Genomic DNA, 19,574 nt, shown 5'->3' with positions numbered 1-19,574 from the left:
AGTAATGGGGTGGTGGTGGTGGGATGAATTGGGAGATTGGGATTGACATATATACACTGATAATGTATAAAATAGATAACTAATAAGAACGTGCTGTATAAAAAAATAAATAAAATTCAAGTCAAAAAAAAGAGGAAACAGTAAAATTCAGAATAAAAATATTGAGTTTCCTACTTTAAAAATATTGAGTTTCATAATAAATCAAGGAATTGTATTGGCTATTAACTAAAGAATCTTCTCAGAGTGGTCCCCTTGTATGAAGAAGTAATCTCTATTTAAAGTTTCAAATGACAGAAGAGAATGTAGCATGTAATCCCATTGATTTTATGACAAAAATATGGTTTTGATCACTAAATTTGACAAGTGTCTGAAAGGAAAACAAAAAGCACATCTTTTATTTATGAATGTAAAAACAAAACTTCTAAAAAGAATCCTCACAGGGTAAATAACTGCATTAGGAACTTCCCTGGTGGTCCAGTGGTTAAGAACGCACCTCCCAATGTAGGGGACGTGGGTTTGATCCCTGGTTGGGAAACTAAGATCCCACATGCCGCGGGGCAACTAAGCCTGCACACTCTAGAGCCCACACACCACAACTACTGAGCCCGTGTGCCGCAACTAAGACCCGATGCATCTAAATAAAGAAAGAAAGAAAGAATGGGCACAAGTCTAATACAAATACTTCACTAAAGAAGATGCACAGGGCTTCCCTGGTGGCGCAGTGGTTGAGAACCTGCCTGCCAATGCAGGGGACATGGGTTCGAGCCCTGGTCTGGAAAGAGCCCACATTCCACGGAGCAACTAGGCCTGTGAGCCACAACTACTGAGCCTGCGCGTTTGGAGTCTGTGCTCCGCAATAAGAGAGGCCGCGATAGTGAGAGGCCTGCGCACCGCGATGAAGAGTGGCCCCCGCTTGCCGCAACTAGAGAAAGCCCTCGCACAGAAACGAAGACCCAACACAGCCAAAAATAAATAAATTAATTAAAAAAAAGAGAAGATGCACAGATGGGGATTTCCCTGGCGATCCTGCATGGTGTGCAGTGTGGCCAAAGCAAAAACAAAACAAAAAAAACTGCATTAAAAGAATATCTACCACCCAGTATGAAATAATTCAGGAATGCTGTTTTATTCAAGGCCTGATAAAAGAAAAAGTAGTAAAAATGTTGTCATCTTTCTTTTGAGGAATGTGATAATAAAATCATAAGCCAGTTTTAAAATTAGTGTAGCTGCATCACCATGGTCCTTTAAAACAGCATCCAGGGAAGGACGACTTATTGCCTGCTTCTATTTAACATAAGACTTGGGGGCAATGCTTAGGAAAAATAAATACATGGAACAAAATTAATTAAAACATCCCCTTTGTTTTTGTAGTTGGCATGATTGTAAGCCTAAAATAATGTAAATAGTTCAATTACAAGGCATCAGAAGTAATAAATTAACTCAGGCAATTTGCAGGACATAAGGAAATATACACAAGGGACCTCCTTGGTGGTCCAGTGCCTAAGACTCTGCACTCCCAATGCAGGGGGTCCGGGTTTGATTCCTGGTAAGGGAACTAGATCCTGCATGCTGCAACTAAGATCTGGCGCAGCCAAATAAATAAAATAAGTATTGAAAAGAAGGGGGAGGGGGAGAGGGAGGGGGGAGGGGAGGGGGAGGGGAGGGGGAGAGGGAGAGGGAGAGGGAGAGGGACTTCCCTGGCCGCGCAGTGGATAAGAATCCGCCTGCCAATGCAGGGTACACGGGTTGAGCCCTGGTCTGGGAAGATCCCACATGCCACAGAGCAACTAAACCTGTGTGCCACAACTACTGAGCCTGCGTTCTAGAGCCCGCAAGCCACAACTACTGAGCCCGCGTGCTGCAACTACTGAAGTCCGTGCACCTAGAGCCCGTGCTCCATAAGAGAAGCCACCACGAGGAGAAGCCTGCACACCACAACGAAGAGTAGCCCCTGCTCACTGCAACTAGAGAAAGCCTGCACGCAGCAACGAAGACCCAACGCAGCCAAAAATAAATAAAATAAATACATTTTTTTAAAAAAAGAGAAAATACACACAAAAATGAACAGTGATCTATTTACTAGTTATATGCAGCTAGAAAATACATCTAAAAATGAGACTGCATTCAAAATGCAGCATTATGATTCTATGACATTTCATTATTATTTTAATTTCCTCCCAACAGAGTAAAGGGTAAAAAATGAAGAGGCTAACTGGATAATCTGATAACAAGATACATTTAAATTCTGATTAGAGGAACTGTATATCTCGACTTGTAAATGAATAAAGAGACAAAACAGCAAGGAGGTCTTCCCTGGTAGCTTGGTGGTTAGGAATCTGCCTGCCAATGGAGGGGACATGGGTTCAAGCCCTGGTCCGGGAAGATCTCACACGCCACGGAGCAACTAAGCCCGTGCGCCACAACTACTGAGCCTGTGCTCTAGAGCCCGCGAGCCACAGCTACTGAGCCCGCGTGCCACAACTACTGAAGCCCGCGCACCTACAGCCCGTGCTCCGTAACAAGAGAAGCCACCGCAATGAGAAGCGTGTGCACGGCAACGAAGAGTAGCCCCCACTCACTGCAACTAGAGAAAGCCGCGCACAGCAATGATGACCCAATGCAGCCAAAAATAAATAAATAAAATAAATTTAAATTTTAAAAAAAGTATTAAAACAAAACAAAAAAAACCAGCAAGGAGTCGTCTCCAAAGCTGACTCACACAAAATACTCAATGAAAGAGTCCCCAGAGTCCACAGGTTAAATCAGGGATCAGGGAGCTCTTTAGAAGGTCATTTCTACTTGGCTCTGCCATGGAGGATTTGAACAACCCCAGAGCTGGGAGCCAAAGGAGTTAGCTGAACAGGCACTGGAGCAGTGTGATATGCACACCTGAGAGGGAGTGCCTGAAATTTAACAAAGTGGAGTGGTAAAATTACTTTCTTCACAGTCTAACCCACAAACGGTGAAAACATGACAGAGAAGAGATAAACTAGAAAGAAAATAAGGAGGCTGTGAGAAAGATGGCAAAAGCTACCACTGCCAGGCAAACAGGAAGCCTGACTGAGGTCCCTGGGCGCTTCAACAACACACTCCCGGACACACGCTGCACTTGGCTTTTTCTCCAAGACGTATTTTGCTGCCGTGTTGCTGGGTATCTGCCCTGTCACCTCAGAAATAAGTTTACTGAGACCATTTCTACTTTTTCCTTCATATCTGCAGTTCACATAGTAAAATCAATTCAAAAAATATACATAAACGCATTCACTCAAAATCTTGCATACAGGGGAGTTCACAGACCCCAGTTAAAAGCCGTTTTAGGGAATTCCCTGGCAGTACAGTGGTTAGGACTCCGAGCTCTCACTGCTGAGGGCCCAGGTTCAATCCCTGGTCGGGGAACTAAAATCCCACAAGCCGCACGGCACGGTTGAGGGGGAAAAAACCAAAAAGCTGTATTATAGTCAGCACAGAGCTCTTCTCAAGGGAGAAGAATCAGTACTACCGGCTAATTCATCCCCTCAAAAATCAGTGAATGTATGTAGGACTGTAGTAGTTTGTACATATCCACAACCTGCTGCCCTTGGGCCTGGACACACCAGGGTTATCGGGACAGCGAACTGTAGGTCTAACCTTGGGAACAATAAAGCTTACTTACAGGAGACGGCGTCTTCAATCTGTGTCACGTTAGCAAAGTGGGCGGTGTTTGGGATGCCCAAACACCTCATGCCATGAGCATGACGCCATTCCTGGGAGAAGCAAGAGGACAAGGTGAAACGGGATGACTGAACACTGAGCATTAACTCCATTCTACTCGTAAGCCCTACCCTGACCCTTTGCAAAAGGCTCCACCTAAAGGCAGCGTTCCTTTTGTGGCTCTTGTTTGTAGACAGCTGGCTGTGACTGACAAGAGGCTGTTACTTCAAAGCAGCACTGCACTGTTTGCCTCACTGGGCTGGTTTATAAAAAACCTAGATCCAGACAAAACCTGTGTCAAGACCACAACTCACCAGTCACCTCCCAAGCAACCCCCCCCCACCAGCATGAGTAAGCGTTACTGCTGGCTCGTCAGCATCATCTTTGGAAGTAAAGGAGAAGACTGTTTATCAGATATAGGCAAGGGTACGAAAGAGACCAGTGAGAGACGCTGATGCAATGACAGTTCTGGCTCAGGGACCGCAAATGGCATGGGCCCTGGATGCCAATTCTAATTCGCTGGAGGTGGTGTTGAGAGAGATTCAGAGAGTACTCAGGAGCTTGGCGGAAAAGACCCCAGGATCAGTTAGATCTGTCTGAGGGACAGAGAGAGGAGCTCATATAAATTCGCCATCCTTGGCTACATCTAGCAAGTCTTCCATTCTGTAAAATTTCCTTCCAAGTACTAAGAATTGAAGGCAGAAACAAAACAAGGGTGAATTCACTTACTGGAGTACCACCCAGATAATGCTTTCTCTCAAGAATAGCTTGATAAATGTCATCCTCTTCGTTTCTTTTTTTCAAGAGGCAAAGGCCCATTTAAGACCCAAAGAAGGAGGCGGTCAGCCCTTTCTTTGGTCCTGAGTACTAGCAACAGGATAGAGAAATGACCAAGGAGTCAGAAAGGCAAAACGAAAAATAAAGAGCAAGCAAGAGAAAACAGAAACGAGGTTCAAACAGCAGAGTGGTGGGCTGCCTCCAGAAACCATCTCAGGTACTACCCAAGGCTGGCACTGGTGCCAGAGGCCAAATGCCACATGCTGGACTTTAGATCCACTCCTTCTCTGATTCTCTTAGGCTCTGGGCACTAGTGATCCTCTCAGGCTGCTCCTATCCTCTTCTCTAAAAGACTCATGTTTCATGCTTCAACGTCCAGGAGAAATGGCTCTGAATTCCTTACAGCAAAATGCCGCTGGAAGGCCTTGGGACCTCGGTAGGTGTAGTTTCCACAGATCTCACAGTTATAGTTGATATTCAGGCCATGAAGCTTATACAACCAGTAAGGAATGGGCTAAAAGAAATCAGATAAAAAACAGTATTAGACTAGTGTCTGCATCTGCTTCCAAAATGGGATATGAGGGAAAGATGGTAGTGTTGCGACTGACTTTGCCATCCCAGCCAAGGGGCAGGTTTTTGGGGTTGTAGATGATTTCGTTCTCCTCGTCTTCACTTTCGCTCTCGCTGATCTGCTCTTCCTCCTCCTCCTCTCGCTCTTCTCCGGTTCTTGCCTGCTTGCGCTGTACATTTTCATGAGTGAGATGTCGCTGTTCCTAAGTCAAGCCCATAAATGAAAAGGGAAGTCAAAGAATAGTGCAGGACAAGAAGGGAAATTTCCTATTCTGCTATAACCCTTGCTGACCCCTCACTTCCAAGGATTAGGTTTTCTTCCTTGTCGAACAAAGAGAAAGTCTTGTCTTCAAATCAGAATTCCTCATCAGCAGAGGAATAATTCTCCCCTGATCTTAAAGGAAAAAGTCAAAGGTTTTATAAAGCACTTGCCTAAGTTACTCGTCTGAGCCCACGAACTATCACAGAACAACAGAGAACAGTCTCTTCTCTTCTTTCTCTAAACTATCTCCTGAACTGGTCCTTCCTTCTCCTTCCCACTGTTATCGTCCTCACCAAGATGACAACCTTCTAACTTGCCCTGAGTCTCTCCTCATTCCAGTCCAGCTTCCACGTTGTTCCCAGATTTTTCTGCTCAAAAAAACCAATCTAATGGTACACTTTGCTTAAAGAACTTTTATTGGCTTTCTGCTGCTTAAAGGACAAGGTTCCAATTTCCAACATAACTTTTCAAATTTCTCTGACCACTCCCCCTCCCTTACAAGGCACACCCATATACACTGGTTTCCTCATTATTTCCTTTCATCGTATTTTACCTTCTTGCTTGCTGTTTCCTCTACCTGGAACATTTTTATCTCCCTCTTTCTACTTAGAACACTCAATCTCAAGGTATTACAGCATGTGTCACATTATACTGCAGTTATTTGTAGCCCTCAGCCGCAAAGTGGGCTTTTCGAGGGCAAGAGGCTGTGTCATATTCACTAATGTATCCAAAGATGTAGCATAATGTCTGGAAACCAACAGGTGCCAATAAATGGTGAAATAATGGTAAAAATAGCATCAGTACATAACGAGAGCAACATCTAGAAACCATTTTTGGCTGGCAATGGCTGGAATTCCAAAGACAAGAGTGCCACCTCCTGGCAGGGAAAGCAAAATGCTCTCAAAGGAGGGAGAAGTAGTGGGCACACCTGTGTCAGGGGCACAAATCTGCCTCTCAGTCTTCTTCAGAGGACTGGCAACACAGACTGCTGCCCACCCTAGCACAGCGCAGGTTTACTGTGGAGAATATAAGCGCCCCCAGTATCCAATGTCTGGCTAGCCTCCTCTTATCAAAAGCAGTTGTAATAGAAGGAAACAAAAAGATGAATCTTAGTTTTATAAGCTATTACATAAGTGGTCCTCAAACAAGGGCACAATGAAAACGTCCATGGCAACTGACAGAGACACGCAGACAGCTATCTGAGCCAGAGCCACCTGCTCGCTCAAAGCACCATGTGAGCACTTGTAGAGGCAAAGGCTCAGAGTGGTTGAAAACTACACAAAGCAGACAACCAGAAAGGCCGGTCCTCCGCAGGACTCCCAGAGACACTGACCACCTTCTCTGGATGAGTGGTGCCCTTTCCTCCACCTTCTCTTCCCTGAAAGAGTCATTTCCTCCCACTTGTCCCTTCTTTCTCTCCGAGATAAGCATCGTGGCCAGGTTAGGCCTTTTTCTACCCGCAACCCCCACTTCAGCTTCTTCTTGAAAGAATATTCAGAAAGGAGCAGCTCACAGCCAGCTCTGTACCGCTAACCTCCCGGCCCTAAGAAGTTTCACACAATCTTGTGAACACGTAAGGAATGCCTTTTCAGAATAAGTCACATCTGAAAAGCTACTCTTATCTGCCTTTTGAGTCACCCCTGGGTATACTCCAGAGCTCAGGCAAAGAATCTGGATACTAAGGGGAGTCTATTCTCTCTGCCTAGCCTCATGGGATTGGGCAACCTTGGGAATATCACCTAACAACAGACACCTAAGAACAGAACAGCACCTCAATAAAGGGCAAAGTACCCTGGGAGAACCCAATTTTCTGCTGAAGTAGTTTGATATGTATCTTTCCTCTTGCAATCCTAAAAAAAAAAATCCTACAAATTCATATTTCTCTTACTTCCCCATCTTGTAGCATTTACAGCCCTCAGCAGAGTCAGTTACTCACCCCAAGAATCTCTACATATTCGTAGATCTGGGCTTCTAGGAAAGCAATGTCTTTGTTCCTCTCAGTGTCTCTGAAAATAAGAAAGAAACTGTATCACTCAAGGGTTCTTTTACCCAATGCCCTGTTCCGTATATCTGGGAACATTTATTCCATGGGTGCATTAAAAATTACAAGCATGTGAGAAATACCACGTTGTGAAAGCAAATGCTCTGTTCAGCTCAGCACTCGCTGATAGAAGTACTGAGGTTATTTCTTAGAATGCATGGAAGCTTCCCCTTTGACCTCATTCTAGAAGGTGAAAGACATATCCAGGTATTTAAATTTCCATGATTATAACATACAAAGGAAATGTGGTACAGAAGAGCAAGCTCTGGAACCAGCAGACTTGGGCCCAAATCCTGACCTTGCTCCTTAGTAACTGTGAGATAACAGACACACTCCATAACTTTTCTAAGTCCTTATCTGCAAAAAATCAGGAAAACTTTTTGGGATTGTTTTGAGAATTAGGAAAACCACATATAAGAAACACCCTGTACAGGGCTTCCCTCGTGGCGCAGTGGTTAAGAATCCACCTGTCAACACGGGGACACGGGTTCGAGCCCCGGTTCAGGAAGATCCCACATGCTGCGGAGCAACTAAGCCCGTGCGCCACAACTACTGAGCCTGCGCTCTAGAGCCAGCGAGCCACAACTACTGAGCCCGCAGGCCTAGAGCCCGTGCTCCGCAACAAGAGAAGCCACCGCGATGAGAAGCCTGCGCACTGCAACGAAGAGTAGCCCCCGCTCACGGCAACTAGAGAAAGCCCGCGCGCAGCAACAAAGGCCCAACGCAGCCAAAAATAAATAAAAATAAAATAAACTTATTTTAAAAAAAAAACCTGTACAAACTGTCATTAGTAAAAATGTACTTAGAAAAATAGTTTTGAACCTACTTAGTTTCTATAAGCTACAGAGGTAACAAAAGGTACCCAGGGCACAGTTTCAACTTTACAGACATCACCCACTCTCAGTCAGCTGAGTACAGACTGTCTTTGGTTTATAATAACAATGAGAGCACGCTCTGCCATTAGCAGAGAGAAAGAGCTGACTGGCTCTCGATGGGTCAATAGTGGTGATAAAACAGGCTTTAAAATTTCTGTTGTGGTAAGAATTCTGCATGGGAATAAAAACTTTAAAGTGTCAGCAGAGGTGCGGCCCCAGCCACTCACCGCTTGGTGCCCTTTGACTTGGGATTTTTGGCAAACAGAGAGGTGTCGAGTGACTCCAGGGACTTTCCTTTGGTGCTGAATAGCCTCTGGGCTCGCTCTTCTAGGGTCCTAAGGAGACACAAGGGGCAAAGGAATTCAGGACTAGTTTATAGGCCTGCTTATCTTTGCAGTGGGGGGTGACAGAACAAGGGAATCAGAGCCACTTAGAAGATCGTGAAACACCCAGTAAATGAGACAGTTCTGATAGAAAAACCAGCCTCTTACCCGCCACACTTCAGGCCTAAAGCTAAGAGTGCAGATTTCAATCTGTCCAGACCCAGGGAGGCCAACTCCTGTATGAAAGAGACAAGTTACAATTTTATATAAATAGACTTGGAGAAACAACAAATGCTGAAACTTCATCTTTGCAGGCTGGGGTGTGGGTGTTCCTAAAGCTGTGGCAAGACCACACATTCCACAGCCAATCTCCTAGCAGTACGCCCCAACTCTCCAAAGAGGCCTTGGGGGGTTAAGTTCATACATAACCATACTGGTAGTGTTCCATTACCTCCACTACAGCTTAAGATGGTTAGAATTTTTAGTTTATAGTTTTCAAAGAAGTTGGATACACTTTTTATTCTTTTTATCTTTCTACATTCTTTGTAGATGCTTGGACCCAAGAACTGATGTCTTATAAGTTTATCACATTAAAAACAGGAGACTGAGTGATCCCTCTGAGGAGTGAACAGGCAAGACCAGCACAGTGGATAAAGAAAACATACCTCCCAGGAGGAGAATGCAGAGAGGTCAAGATGGGCTCCGGCATGGGTCAGGGCACTGCTTGTCTCTTTCTGGAAAGAACAATATGATGTTTATTAATACCCAGGTTTAGAATGAAGGCAAGGGAGTCATCTAAAGTACAGGCACACCTCAGAGACATTGCAGGTTTAGTTCTAGACCATCACAGTAAAACGAGTATCACAATAAAGCAAGTCACACGACTTTTTTAGCTTCCCAGTGCATATAAAAGCTATGTTTATACTATACTGTAGTCTATTAAGTACACAATAGCATTATGTCTAAAAAAACAATGTGCATGCCTTAGTTAAAAAATACTTTATTGTCGGGGCTTCCCTGGTGGCGCAGTGGTTGAGAGCCCACCTGCCAATGCAGGGGACGTGGGTTCGAGCCCTGGTCCGGGAAGATCCCACATGCCACGTAGCAGCTGGGTCGTGCACCACAGCTGCTGAGCCTGTGCTCTGGAGCCTGTGAGCCACAGTGCTGAGCCCACATGCCACAACTGTGGAAGCCCGCGTGCCTGGAGCCTGTGCTCCACAACAAGAGAGGCCACCGCAATAAGAAGCCCGCGCACCACAACGAAGAATAGCCTCTGCTTGCTGCAACTAAAGAAAGCCTGCGAGCAGCAATGAAGACCCAGTGCAGCCAAAAATAAAATAAATAAAACAAATAAATTTATTAAAAAAAAAAACTTTATTGCTAAAAAATGCTAACCGCCACCTGAGGCTTCAGTGAGTTTTGGTAGTAACAAAAATCATGGATCACAGACCACCATAACAAAATGAAAAATGGCACTAATAGATTTGCCTGACACAGGGTTGCTGCAAACCCTCCATCTGTAAAAAAATGCACCATCTGAGAAGTGCAAGAAAGCAAAGTGCAGTAAGATGAGGTGTTCGTATCAGGTGCTGGTTGGCCCCTTATACACATGTATGAATGACAACCAAATGCCTACAAGAGCAGAGCAAAAAAAAAAACAGATTGAAAAACTCTCCCAGAGATTTCAGGAAAACTCAAGTCTGTCCCCAGGAATGAAAACATAAAGATTTCTAGCATATAATTATATCAGTTTTTGGTCAGTAGGAACCACAGAGCAGTAATGACATGGTTGGTGAAACTCCTGGGCCCAGCCAATGGCAAATGGGCCCTGACAAATCTCTTTCAAAGTACACAGAGAAAACCCAGCATACTTGGCAGACAACATCTCATGGCCACAACTGATCTCAAGGGATCAGCACCTCATGCCCTAAAGCAGAGGCTCAAGATTACAGTAAAATAATTAGTTTACGTCCCTGGCATGTCCTCCACCCACACCCCCACTGGAGCTCACCGGCCATCCAGGAAAAGTACCATTCTCCCACTTCTTCTCAAACTCATTCTGAATTTTCCCAAAAAGTTCATTCTGATCTTGGAGAGGTTTCACTCTATCTGTGTAATCCTGAAGGTACTCAAGCAGCATCTCCAGATATCTACAGAGGAGTAAATAACACAGAGACAGCAAGGTTTCTATTTTTGATATACTGTTATGCCCTGTAAAACATACTTACAATTCCAGTGAAACTAGTTTTTTCAAGTAAAAATACTACTTTAAAAAATGAGCTTACAATTGGCTTTCTCCTAATATGTCTTTTTTTTTTTTAAACATTTATTTATTTGGTTGCGTCAGGTCTTAGTTGCGGCAGGCAGTCTCCTTAGTTGTGGCTCGCTGGCTCCTTAGTTGCAGCTGGCAGGCTCCTTAGTTGCGGCATGCGTGTGGGATCTAGTTCCCGGATCAGGGATCGAACCCGGGCCCCCTGCTTTGGGAGCATGGAGTCTTAACCACTGCACCACCAGGGAAATCCCTCTCCTAATATGTCATCTTGATTCTGACCTTTCCTATCTTCTTTCATCCTCATGATACAATTCCAAATACTAAAGTCTTAACTCACATTAAAAGATTTTAGGTAAAAAGAAAATGAGAAAAAGAGAGGAAGGTAGAGTACAGATTACTACCCAGGGGAATAACAACACAAACAAAACTTAAATCTATACATCAGACCCAGGCACTTAACTTCAATCACAATCTGAGAAAGTCTAATTTTTTCCCATTCAACTCCAAAGACACAGAGCCACCTGGATGGGAGACTTCCTTCTACAATGAGACAACATTAAGAACAGTATGGGTCTAAGATCGCGGACGTGCCCATAGACACACATTCTTCCAGAGCCAGAGTATTATGGTTTTGAAACCATGTCATTCAAAATTCCTATCCTCCAATAAACCTGGAAGTCATTCATATATGCCTTTCATGCAACAAAATTCAAAACTGCCCTCAAACCTTCTCATTAAACAATCTTCTAGTTAAATCCAGTAGAGGCCTAGAAACTAGTAATGGCTACCTCTTATACTCTGCATTCTTCCTTTCTTTAGGAATGTCAAACAACTGGTCGAAGATTGACAGGTAAGTGATATAATCCAGCTTCTGGAAAGAGAAAAGAAATGACAAGAGATTCAGTTAGGTGTTTGCACCAAGTTGCAATATAATCTCCAATAAATGAGATTAACAAGGCCCAGCTCACTTTAGTCTTTCCCCCCCCAATATTTAATTCCCGCACTGAGTGTTAATTCCACTGGACTGAGCAGAATATGATACACAATTAACTCTGTGAAATAAAGATCAAGTCAATAAACCATAAGCTAAAAGAAACATCTGTTGAACATTAGCATTGGGTTGGCCAAAAAGTTCATTCAGTTAGTGAATATGTTTTTCAATAAAGTTCTTCGTGAAAATGAAAAATGTCTTTTATATTTACTTAAAACCAAATGAACTTTTTGGCCTACCCAATATATACAGGGCACCTGTTTAAAGACTGACACCCACTACATCCTAAAATAAGGTCCCAGAAGGTGCCATTTGTTCCCTCATTCAATCACTTACTGAATACCTTTGGACCAAGTACATGGATACAGATGAGAACAAGACAGATGCAGGACTGTACTCAAGGAGCTTAAAGTTTAGTCACAACTTTTGAGACATGTCCTCACAACCCCAAGAGAAATTCCATCATGTATTTCCTTGTGGCCCTGAGACTGTCACATTAAACCTCAGCTCTTATGGTAAGTTATTTTCTAATACCTTTTTAAAGCTATTAAATAGCCCTCCTGGCAGAGATTATGTTTTTGTATCTTTCATGTACCTACTACTCTGTGTGCCTAACACAGAAGCTTGATGTGTACTTGTGAGTTTAAAATTTTTTTTTATTTTTACAAAAGCAAAATAAGCTTGTTGTATTAATAAAACAAAATTTATTGATAAGTAAAATATGCTTATTGTATTGACTGTAGAAACCTGACTTTCACTTTGAAAAGTGTTTCATTCTAAGAAAGCACATCACCTCTTTAATACTAACATAACGGTTCCAGAACACAAGGAAGACACTCTAATAGTTTCAGGTCTAGTAGCCCCAGCCCAGTGTCCTGACTCACCCCTAGAATCAGAGCCACCCTCCCCTCTCCTGGGTCTTACCTCAGAGGCCTTCAGGTTAATGTATTTGAGGTAACAGTCATGGAGATCAAGGTAACGACCATATCCCTCTTCATCTGTGAACTCCACCAAATCTGAAGGAATCAGACGTCAAGATTCAGATACTAAAGACCACTTTCTTGGACTTGGCTTTTCAAGTGGACTGCACTGTTTCATAATGCAGCCCTTCACCCAAATATCCTCCCTCTAGTCACAAAGTGAACAGACCTTGCTTTTCCAGGCGAGTGAATTTAAGCTGGGCTAGCACAAAATGACTATTTTGTCCAAGGCCGATTCAGGATGACAATCTAGTCCAGACTCTTCTCTAGTCTAGCAAAGAGGAAATCAGTAAGGGAACCTGGCTACAAATTTCTCTGGGGCCATTTTCTAGGGCTCTGAGGGCAAATCTGAACTCTGGTCATTAACCTGTACTTCTGCTACTGCTGGATAGAAACATTAAACGCTACTTACTTTGTGCCTCTTCACTTGGATTCTCTCGAGCCTTCAGGAGCTCCTCAAATTCCACTGACATTGGCACACAGATCTGATGGGAAAAAGAGGAGAAGCTCAGGTGGCTTTTTCAGCGTAGAAGCTGCAATATCACAGAATGGACTATATAGAAAGTTGGATTTCTAACACTGTATTTGGCCTGATTTTTCATTAGGAGCTTTCTTCTGTTTTCTAATTACCTTGCTTTTTCCTTTTCCTTTTTGCATTGTTTAACTAAAAATTGCTGAAATAACACATGCTCACAAAAACTCAAATAACACAAAAAGACAAAATGAAAAAAAAATCAAGGTTCAGGGCTTCCCTGGTGGCGCAGTGGTTAGGAATCCACCTGCCAATGCAAGAGACATGGGTTCGAGCCCTGGTCCGGGAAGATCCCACATGCTATGGAACAACTAAGCCTGTGCGCCACAACTACTGAGCCTGCGCTCTAGAGCCCGTGTGCCACAACTACTGAGTCCATACGCCACAACTTACTGAAGCCTGCGCACCTAGAGCCCAAGCTCCCAACAAGAGAAGCCACCACAATGAGAAGCCTGCACATCACAACAAAGAGTAGCCCCCGCTCGCCGCAACCAGAGTAAAGCCCACGTGCAGCAATGAAGACCCAAAGCAGCCAAAAATAAAATAAAATAAGTAAATTTATATGTATATTAAAAAAAATCAAGGTTCCCTTGGACTTCCCTGGTGGCATAGTGGATAAGACTCCGTGCTCCCAATGCAGGGGGCCTGGGTTCAATCCCTGGTCAGGGAACTAGATCCCACATGTGTGCCGCAACTAAGAGTTCGCATGCCTCAACTAAGGAGTCTGTGTGTCGCAACTAAGGAGCCCACATGACGCAACTAAGACACCTGGTGCAACCAAATAAATAAATATTAAAAAAAAAAGGTTCCCCTTTAATAATTCTCCTGGGAATAGCTAACCACTGTCAACAGACCTTTTTCATTTTTTAAATTTTTTATAAATTTATTCATTTATTTAATTTTTGGCTGAATTTGGTCTTTGCTGCTGCATGTGGGTTTTCTCTAGCCGCTGAGAGCGGGGGCTACTGTGTTGCGGTGTGCGGGCTTCTCATTGCGGTGGCTTCTCTTGTTGCAGAGCACAGGCTCTAGGCGCATGGGCTTCAGTAGTTGTGGCACACGGGCTTCAGTAGTTGTGGCTCACAGGCTTCAGCAGTTGTGGCTCATGGGCTCTAGAGTGCACGCTCGGTAGTTGTGGCGCAGAGGCTTAGCTGCTCCGTGGCATGTGGGATCTCCCCGGACCAGGGCTCGAACCCGTGTCCCCTGCATTGGCAAGTGGTTCTTAACCACTGCGGCACCAGGGAAACCCAACAGACTTTTAAATGTCAGCCATTCCCAAACTCTGCTGCACATTAGAATCACCTGGGAGAGTGCTAAAAAATCCTAATGCACTTGATACCAAATTTAATCAGAAGTGGTGGGGAGGGCTTCCCTGGTGGCGCAGTGGTTGAGAGTCCGCCTGCCGATGCAGGGAACACGGGTTCGTGCCCCGGTTCGGGAAGATCCCACATGCCGCGGAGCGGCTGGGCCCGTGAGCCATGGCCGCTGAGCCTGCGCGTCCGGAGCCTGTGCTCCGCAACGGGAGAGGCCCGCGTACCGCAAAAAAAAAAAAAAAAAAAAAGAAGTGGTGGGGAGGTATCAGTACTTTTTAAACACTTCCAGATTCAAATGCACAGCAAAATTTGGAAACCACTGCTCTAGGTATTTAAATATATATATTTGTGCAAGTACATACAGGCAAGTGCAAGATTATTATTTTGTTTCTTACGTAATTAGACTTATTTTTTTTTCCCTTAGTATATCTTAGGCATTCTTCCAATCATTTATTTAACCGTTTATTCCTCATCACCTTTCTGTCTGGGCTGGGATAAGGTTAACACACCAGAATGGTACTTGTGCCTTCTCTCTCGGTTACCAAAAGACTTAATACTCTACCTTCCAAAGGGGATGAGGAGACATAGGTAGGTGTGTGAGTCCATTCATGTACCTCCACTTAACTTCAATAAATAGCCTCTACTGTCCAGTATTTTCAGTCTCTTCATTTTTCCATCTGCTCCTTGAAGTATGTATGCCTTCCCTATTTTCCTTGTGATCCTCCTGCTTCTCCTCTCCTTTTTTCTGCCAGTCTTTCAAATGCATACTAAACACTCCACACTACTGTAACCTCATTATCTATTTGTGCCTCTGTGACCAGATTGCCACTCCCACTTCTTCAACAGAGTAGCAACCCTGGCAGTTACCAATCAACAACAGCTGAGGGGCTTCCCTGGTGGTGCAGTGGTTAAGAATCCGCCTGCCAATGCAGGGGACACGGGTTCGAGCCCTGGTCTGGGAAGATCCCACATGCCGCGGAGCGGCTAAGCCCGTGAGCCACAACTACTGTCTAGAGCCCACGTGCCACAACGACTGGGGCCCGCGCACCTAGAGCTCATGCTCTGCAGCAAGAGAGGCCACCCCCATGAGAGGCCGGCACACCGCAAGGAGGAGTAGCCCCCACTCGCCACAGCTAGAGAGACCCCACGCACAGCAAAGAAGACCCAACACAGCCAAAAATAAATAAATAAAAATAAATTTAAAAGACCTATGCAGTAAAAAAACAAATAAACAAACAAACAAACAAAAACAACAGCTGATCCCAGTAACTTCCTTTGTGAAACTCGTTGGCTGAGATTCAGTAAGACATTACCTGGAGCTGCCATTTGACCTGTGATGGATGGCTTCCCAGGCTCCTTTTCAGTTAAGTACCTTATTAAGAGTGTGCCCCAAGGCACACAGAAGCGGACAGTCTCCCTTCACACTGTCTCTCCCTCCCAGAACTCTATGATCCATGGCTTCAACCATCAAGTACATGTGGTAATTCTCAAGCCCCAGTCACCTAATTTCAACTGCTCATGGGACACTTCTACCTACATATAATATCACCTGAATATCTACATACATAAAAATTCATTTCCACTACAAGTGGGTTACCTCTTTCTTCCTTATTTCTATCAAGGGAACAACTTTTTAGTTACACAGTCATAAAAGCTCAGAGTAATCACTGACCTATCTCTCTCCACTTCTCCTACAGCCATGCCTCGCTCCCCCTTCCCCCAGAATTCCTTTGGTCAGCTGTGTATGATGCTTAATGGATTCTTCAATAACTGAGATGGAATCCCTGCTCCTTATCATTTTACAATATAGTGGGGCAGACGTTCATTGTCATAAAATATGACAGAATCATAAAGATAGGAAAGATTAATTGGGGGAGTAAAGTAGACTAGGAAGGAATTTTCATGAAAGAGTAGGCCTCTGGACTGAATCATGAAGGTGTAATGATCACTGGAAGCGAGTAAAGCCTTTCTGTGTTAGTTGGATCCTCTAGGTAGCAGATTTTAAGACAGAGTTAGGAGCGCAAGTGGTTTATTGGGTGGGTATTATCCATTAAAGATAAAAAGGAGAGAGGAGGATTGGGCAGGGAGAGCCCAGACCATGATGAAGATAGGACAAAATCTGGATCAACCCAATGAGGAACTCTGGAGCAAAGATTACTCACTAGAAGAGTCTCACAATGGGCAGAAATAACCAGGCCACGGTACCCACACTGTGCTCAGTCACTGGTTGGGGGCTGCCCAGGAAGAGAATGGCCTTAGCTTAAAGCTGAGGGAGATCCTGAAAGCACTGGAGTTGCAGGATGTCACCTAACTTCGCTGCTTGCAGCTAACTGGCGAGTTCTTTTTTGAAGGGACACCTGAGTGGCAACCTCCACTTTCCTTACACCTTTCCTTTGTATGCTCTTTGGACAGGTTTGGAGAAAATACTTTCTGAGGTCATACCTCATTTGGGTGCTTCCGGTGGAATTCCTTTATTTGTTTGAGTCTATTATAGAATTCAGCAAATTCATTGGGTCCTGAAATGGCATTGAGCTCCTCCTTTCGTAACCTGCAATTTCAGAAAAAAAACCAGAGAACACGGAACACAAACTTAGTCCTTTAACCATGGCTCCTCAAAAGCAATAATTCCTGGATTGGCTGTGACTGTCACTTACCCATCCTTATCATCATACAAATCCCTCAGGTTCCCACTGACTTCCATATACCTCTGAAAGGCAAACACAAACCCATCAGGATGAAGCAATCTGTACAACTTAGACCCAAGCAACCAACAAAGGCTCTCTTGTCAAAGCCCAGGGAAACCTCAAGAGATATGGTGTTAAAAGTTCTTGTTCTTTCTGGTACCTTTAACAGACAGCACTGGTTCCTAGTTACTTTTTAAAACAGGTCATTTTGAAGATTAAGTGATGTGATTTGAGGGGTGGCAGAAAGTTCCTATATTTAACTTTCCCTAGAAGTGTCATAAAAGAGAGCCATTGTCACCCTTTGGTAAACAGCAGTTCCCACCTAAGACACTCAAAGATAAAAGGGCGGTCCAAGATGATTTTCACTACTTCAAAAGGCTTGACTGAGGAGTACACAGACTAAATAAAACATCGCACAGTTTCTTTTGGATTCGAACTCAGGATGGTATGAGTACGTAGTCCCTTCTCCAAAACTTTTGGGACCAGATTTGTTTCAGAATTTGGAATTTTTAAGTTCAGGAAGGTACTGCATGCAATATCCCTAGTGGAATCTGGAACACATGTTAATAGTTCTGCAGTGAAACTTACACATTACTTATTAAATGTGATAAAGACCATAAAAAGCCTCCCATCTGTTCAGATCAAGTCAGATTTTTGCCACTAAACAATTACCAGAACAAACAAATAAAAAATCTTTTGTTTTCAGAGCATTTCAGATTTGAGAATTTAGATAAGGGATTAGGGGCTTGTAATATTAATTATCTCCCCCAAATTAGAAACTCTGTGATTAGGTCTTTTATTCTTTTCTAAACAGATTTCAAACATGCAAGAGTAGAGAGCATGGTATAACGAACCTCCATTTACCTACCACTTAGCTTTAACATAAAAACGTATCAGTATGTTGACTTTAATTACTTTTCTAAAAGTAAGAAATTGAACTATTACTAGGAAAATGCAGTGTGGTAGGCAAAAAGTACTTCAAATGCTTCAATACAGTGTTCTGGGAGGAAAACAGTAATACACAGCATTCTCTTTTGGGGAGAAGGGAGAGTACCTTCTAAGCCCGAATGGTTGACTCCTGGTAACTACTCATTGCACGTCCATGGGATACAGAATGCTCTAAGGGGCATCTTTCCAAGTAATTAAGAATGAATAAGAGTTCCCCATTCACAGAAGCGAGCAAGGGTGGTTAAGCACCCTTTGGCAGGCATACGAACCCTCGACTGGCCAACCCGGTTACCTTCGTCCAGGGCTCCAGGTGACCCCCCCCGCCCCCTTCTTCCAGCCCATCGCGACCCAAAGAGAAGTGGACAGCGGGGCACTCACATCTTGCATGGCCCGTGTGCGGTGGTCAGAATTGATCTGGTCCCGGAGCTGAAGAAAGGCAAACGGTGACACAAGACACCGTTAGTCGGAGTTCTGGAGTTGGAAAGGCCGCCCAAGGGCCGAGCTTATCCGCTCAGGTCTTAGTGGCCCAAGCAGAGAGGCCTCTGGGCGCTGGGCCCGGGGGAAGGTTGCCTAGGCCAGAGCTCGGGTAGGGAGCCCCGGGAAGGGGCGGGCGCGGGGCAGGTCTGAGGACCGAAGAAAACTCTCAGAGGTTGAACCCGGGCATGGGGCCCAGCCTCAGGGGTAGCCCCTGCCCAGGCCCCACTCACCGTGGACTTCTTAGTGAGCATCTCTTTAGCCATGACGTCCATGAGCCGTTCCTTCTCCTCGTGATAGCGCCGCTGCTGCTCCAGAATCGTCTCCATCTTCCTTCCTCCGCCGCCGCCTCAAATCAAGCTAGAACACCGACACCGCCGGAAACAACTCCTGCTGCCTTGCGCGCCCGCGTCCCTAAGCGGCGCGTCCGGCGTCACCTAAGTTCCGCGGCTGCCGGAAGTTCTTCGGGGACTCGAGGAAAAGTGAACACCGCAGGAGACCCAGTCAGTGCTATGGAGACGGCTGCAGTGCCCCTGCTGGCCGGGGGTGTGTGGCGCGATGCCGAACGATTTACAGGTGCCTCTAGGGGGCATACAGAAATCCACCAGCCTGGCAGTAAGGAATCTGACCTGGCTTCCTCGGCCGCGTGGCCGGGCGGGTAGGGACCTGGACTGAGTAGTTGAAGAGCATGGATGAGAGCTGGGGAACCGGAACTTGTGTCTCCGACTCTCAGTGTGACCTGTGACAACGTTTTTTCCTTCTCGGGACATCGGTGTCCTTGTCAGTAAAATGGGGATGATAGCGGGTTTCTTTTCTTCTTCCCTCCTTCCCTCCTTCCCTCTCTC

The 19,574-nt window shown here is 44.7% G+C and overlaps 1 protein-coding gene across 1 annotated transcript in view; it reads right to left on the bottom strand.

Annotated features, from left to right (window-relative positions):
* The window catches only part of SF3A3 (splicing factor 3a subunit 3), a 29,330-nt gene extending 10,171 nt beyond the window's left edge, over positions 1-19,159 (bottom strand). Inside the window, exons 1-15 of the mRNA XM_019938092.3 lie at positions 18,963-19,159; positions 18,634-18,681; positions 17,278-17,330; positions 17,066-17,171; positions 13,194-13,266; positions 12,726-12,817; positions 11,599-11,681; positions 10,550-10,688; positions 9,204-9,272; positions 8,707-8,774; positions 8,443-8,550; positions 7,236-7,305; positions 5,076-5,240; positions 4,871-4,981; positions 3,653-3,743 (exon numbers count right to left, since the gene is read on the bottom strand). Of these exons, the coding sequence (XP_019793651.1) occupies positions 3,653-3,743; positions 4,871-4,981; positions 5,076-5,240; positions 7,236-7,305; positions 8,443-8,550; positions 8,707-8,774; positions 9,204-9,272; positions 10,550-10,688; positions 11,599-11,681; positions 12,726-12,817; positions 13,194-13,266; positions 17,066-17,171; positions 17,278-17,330; positions 18,634-18,681; positions 18,963-19,058 (1,372 nt within the window). The 5' untranslated portion in view covers positions 19,059-19,159. The remainder of the gene's footprint in view (positions 1-3,652; positions 3,744-4,870; positions 4,982-5,075; positions 5,241-7,235; positions 7,306-8,442; positions 8,551-8,706; positions 8,775-9,203; positions 9,273-10,549; positions 10,689-11,598; positions 11,682-12,725; positions 12,818-13,193; positions 13,267-17,065; positions 17,172-17,277; positions 17,331-18,633; positions 18,682-18,962) is intronic.
* Positions 19,160-19,574: the final 415 nt, after the last annotated feature.

The sequence above is a fragment of the Tursiops truncatus genome, chromosome 1, assembly GCF_011762595.2.
Source record: "Tursiops truncatus isolate mTurTru1 chromosome 1, mTurTru1.mat.Y, whole genome shotgun sequence".
NCBI classification, from domain to species: Eukaryota; Metazoa; Chordata; class Mammalia; order Artiodactyla; family Delphinidae; genus Tursiops; species Tursiops truncatus.
The sequence above is the reverse complement of the archived record's forward strand: the minus strand, read 5'-3'. Positions and strand labels throughout refer to the sequence as shown.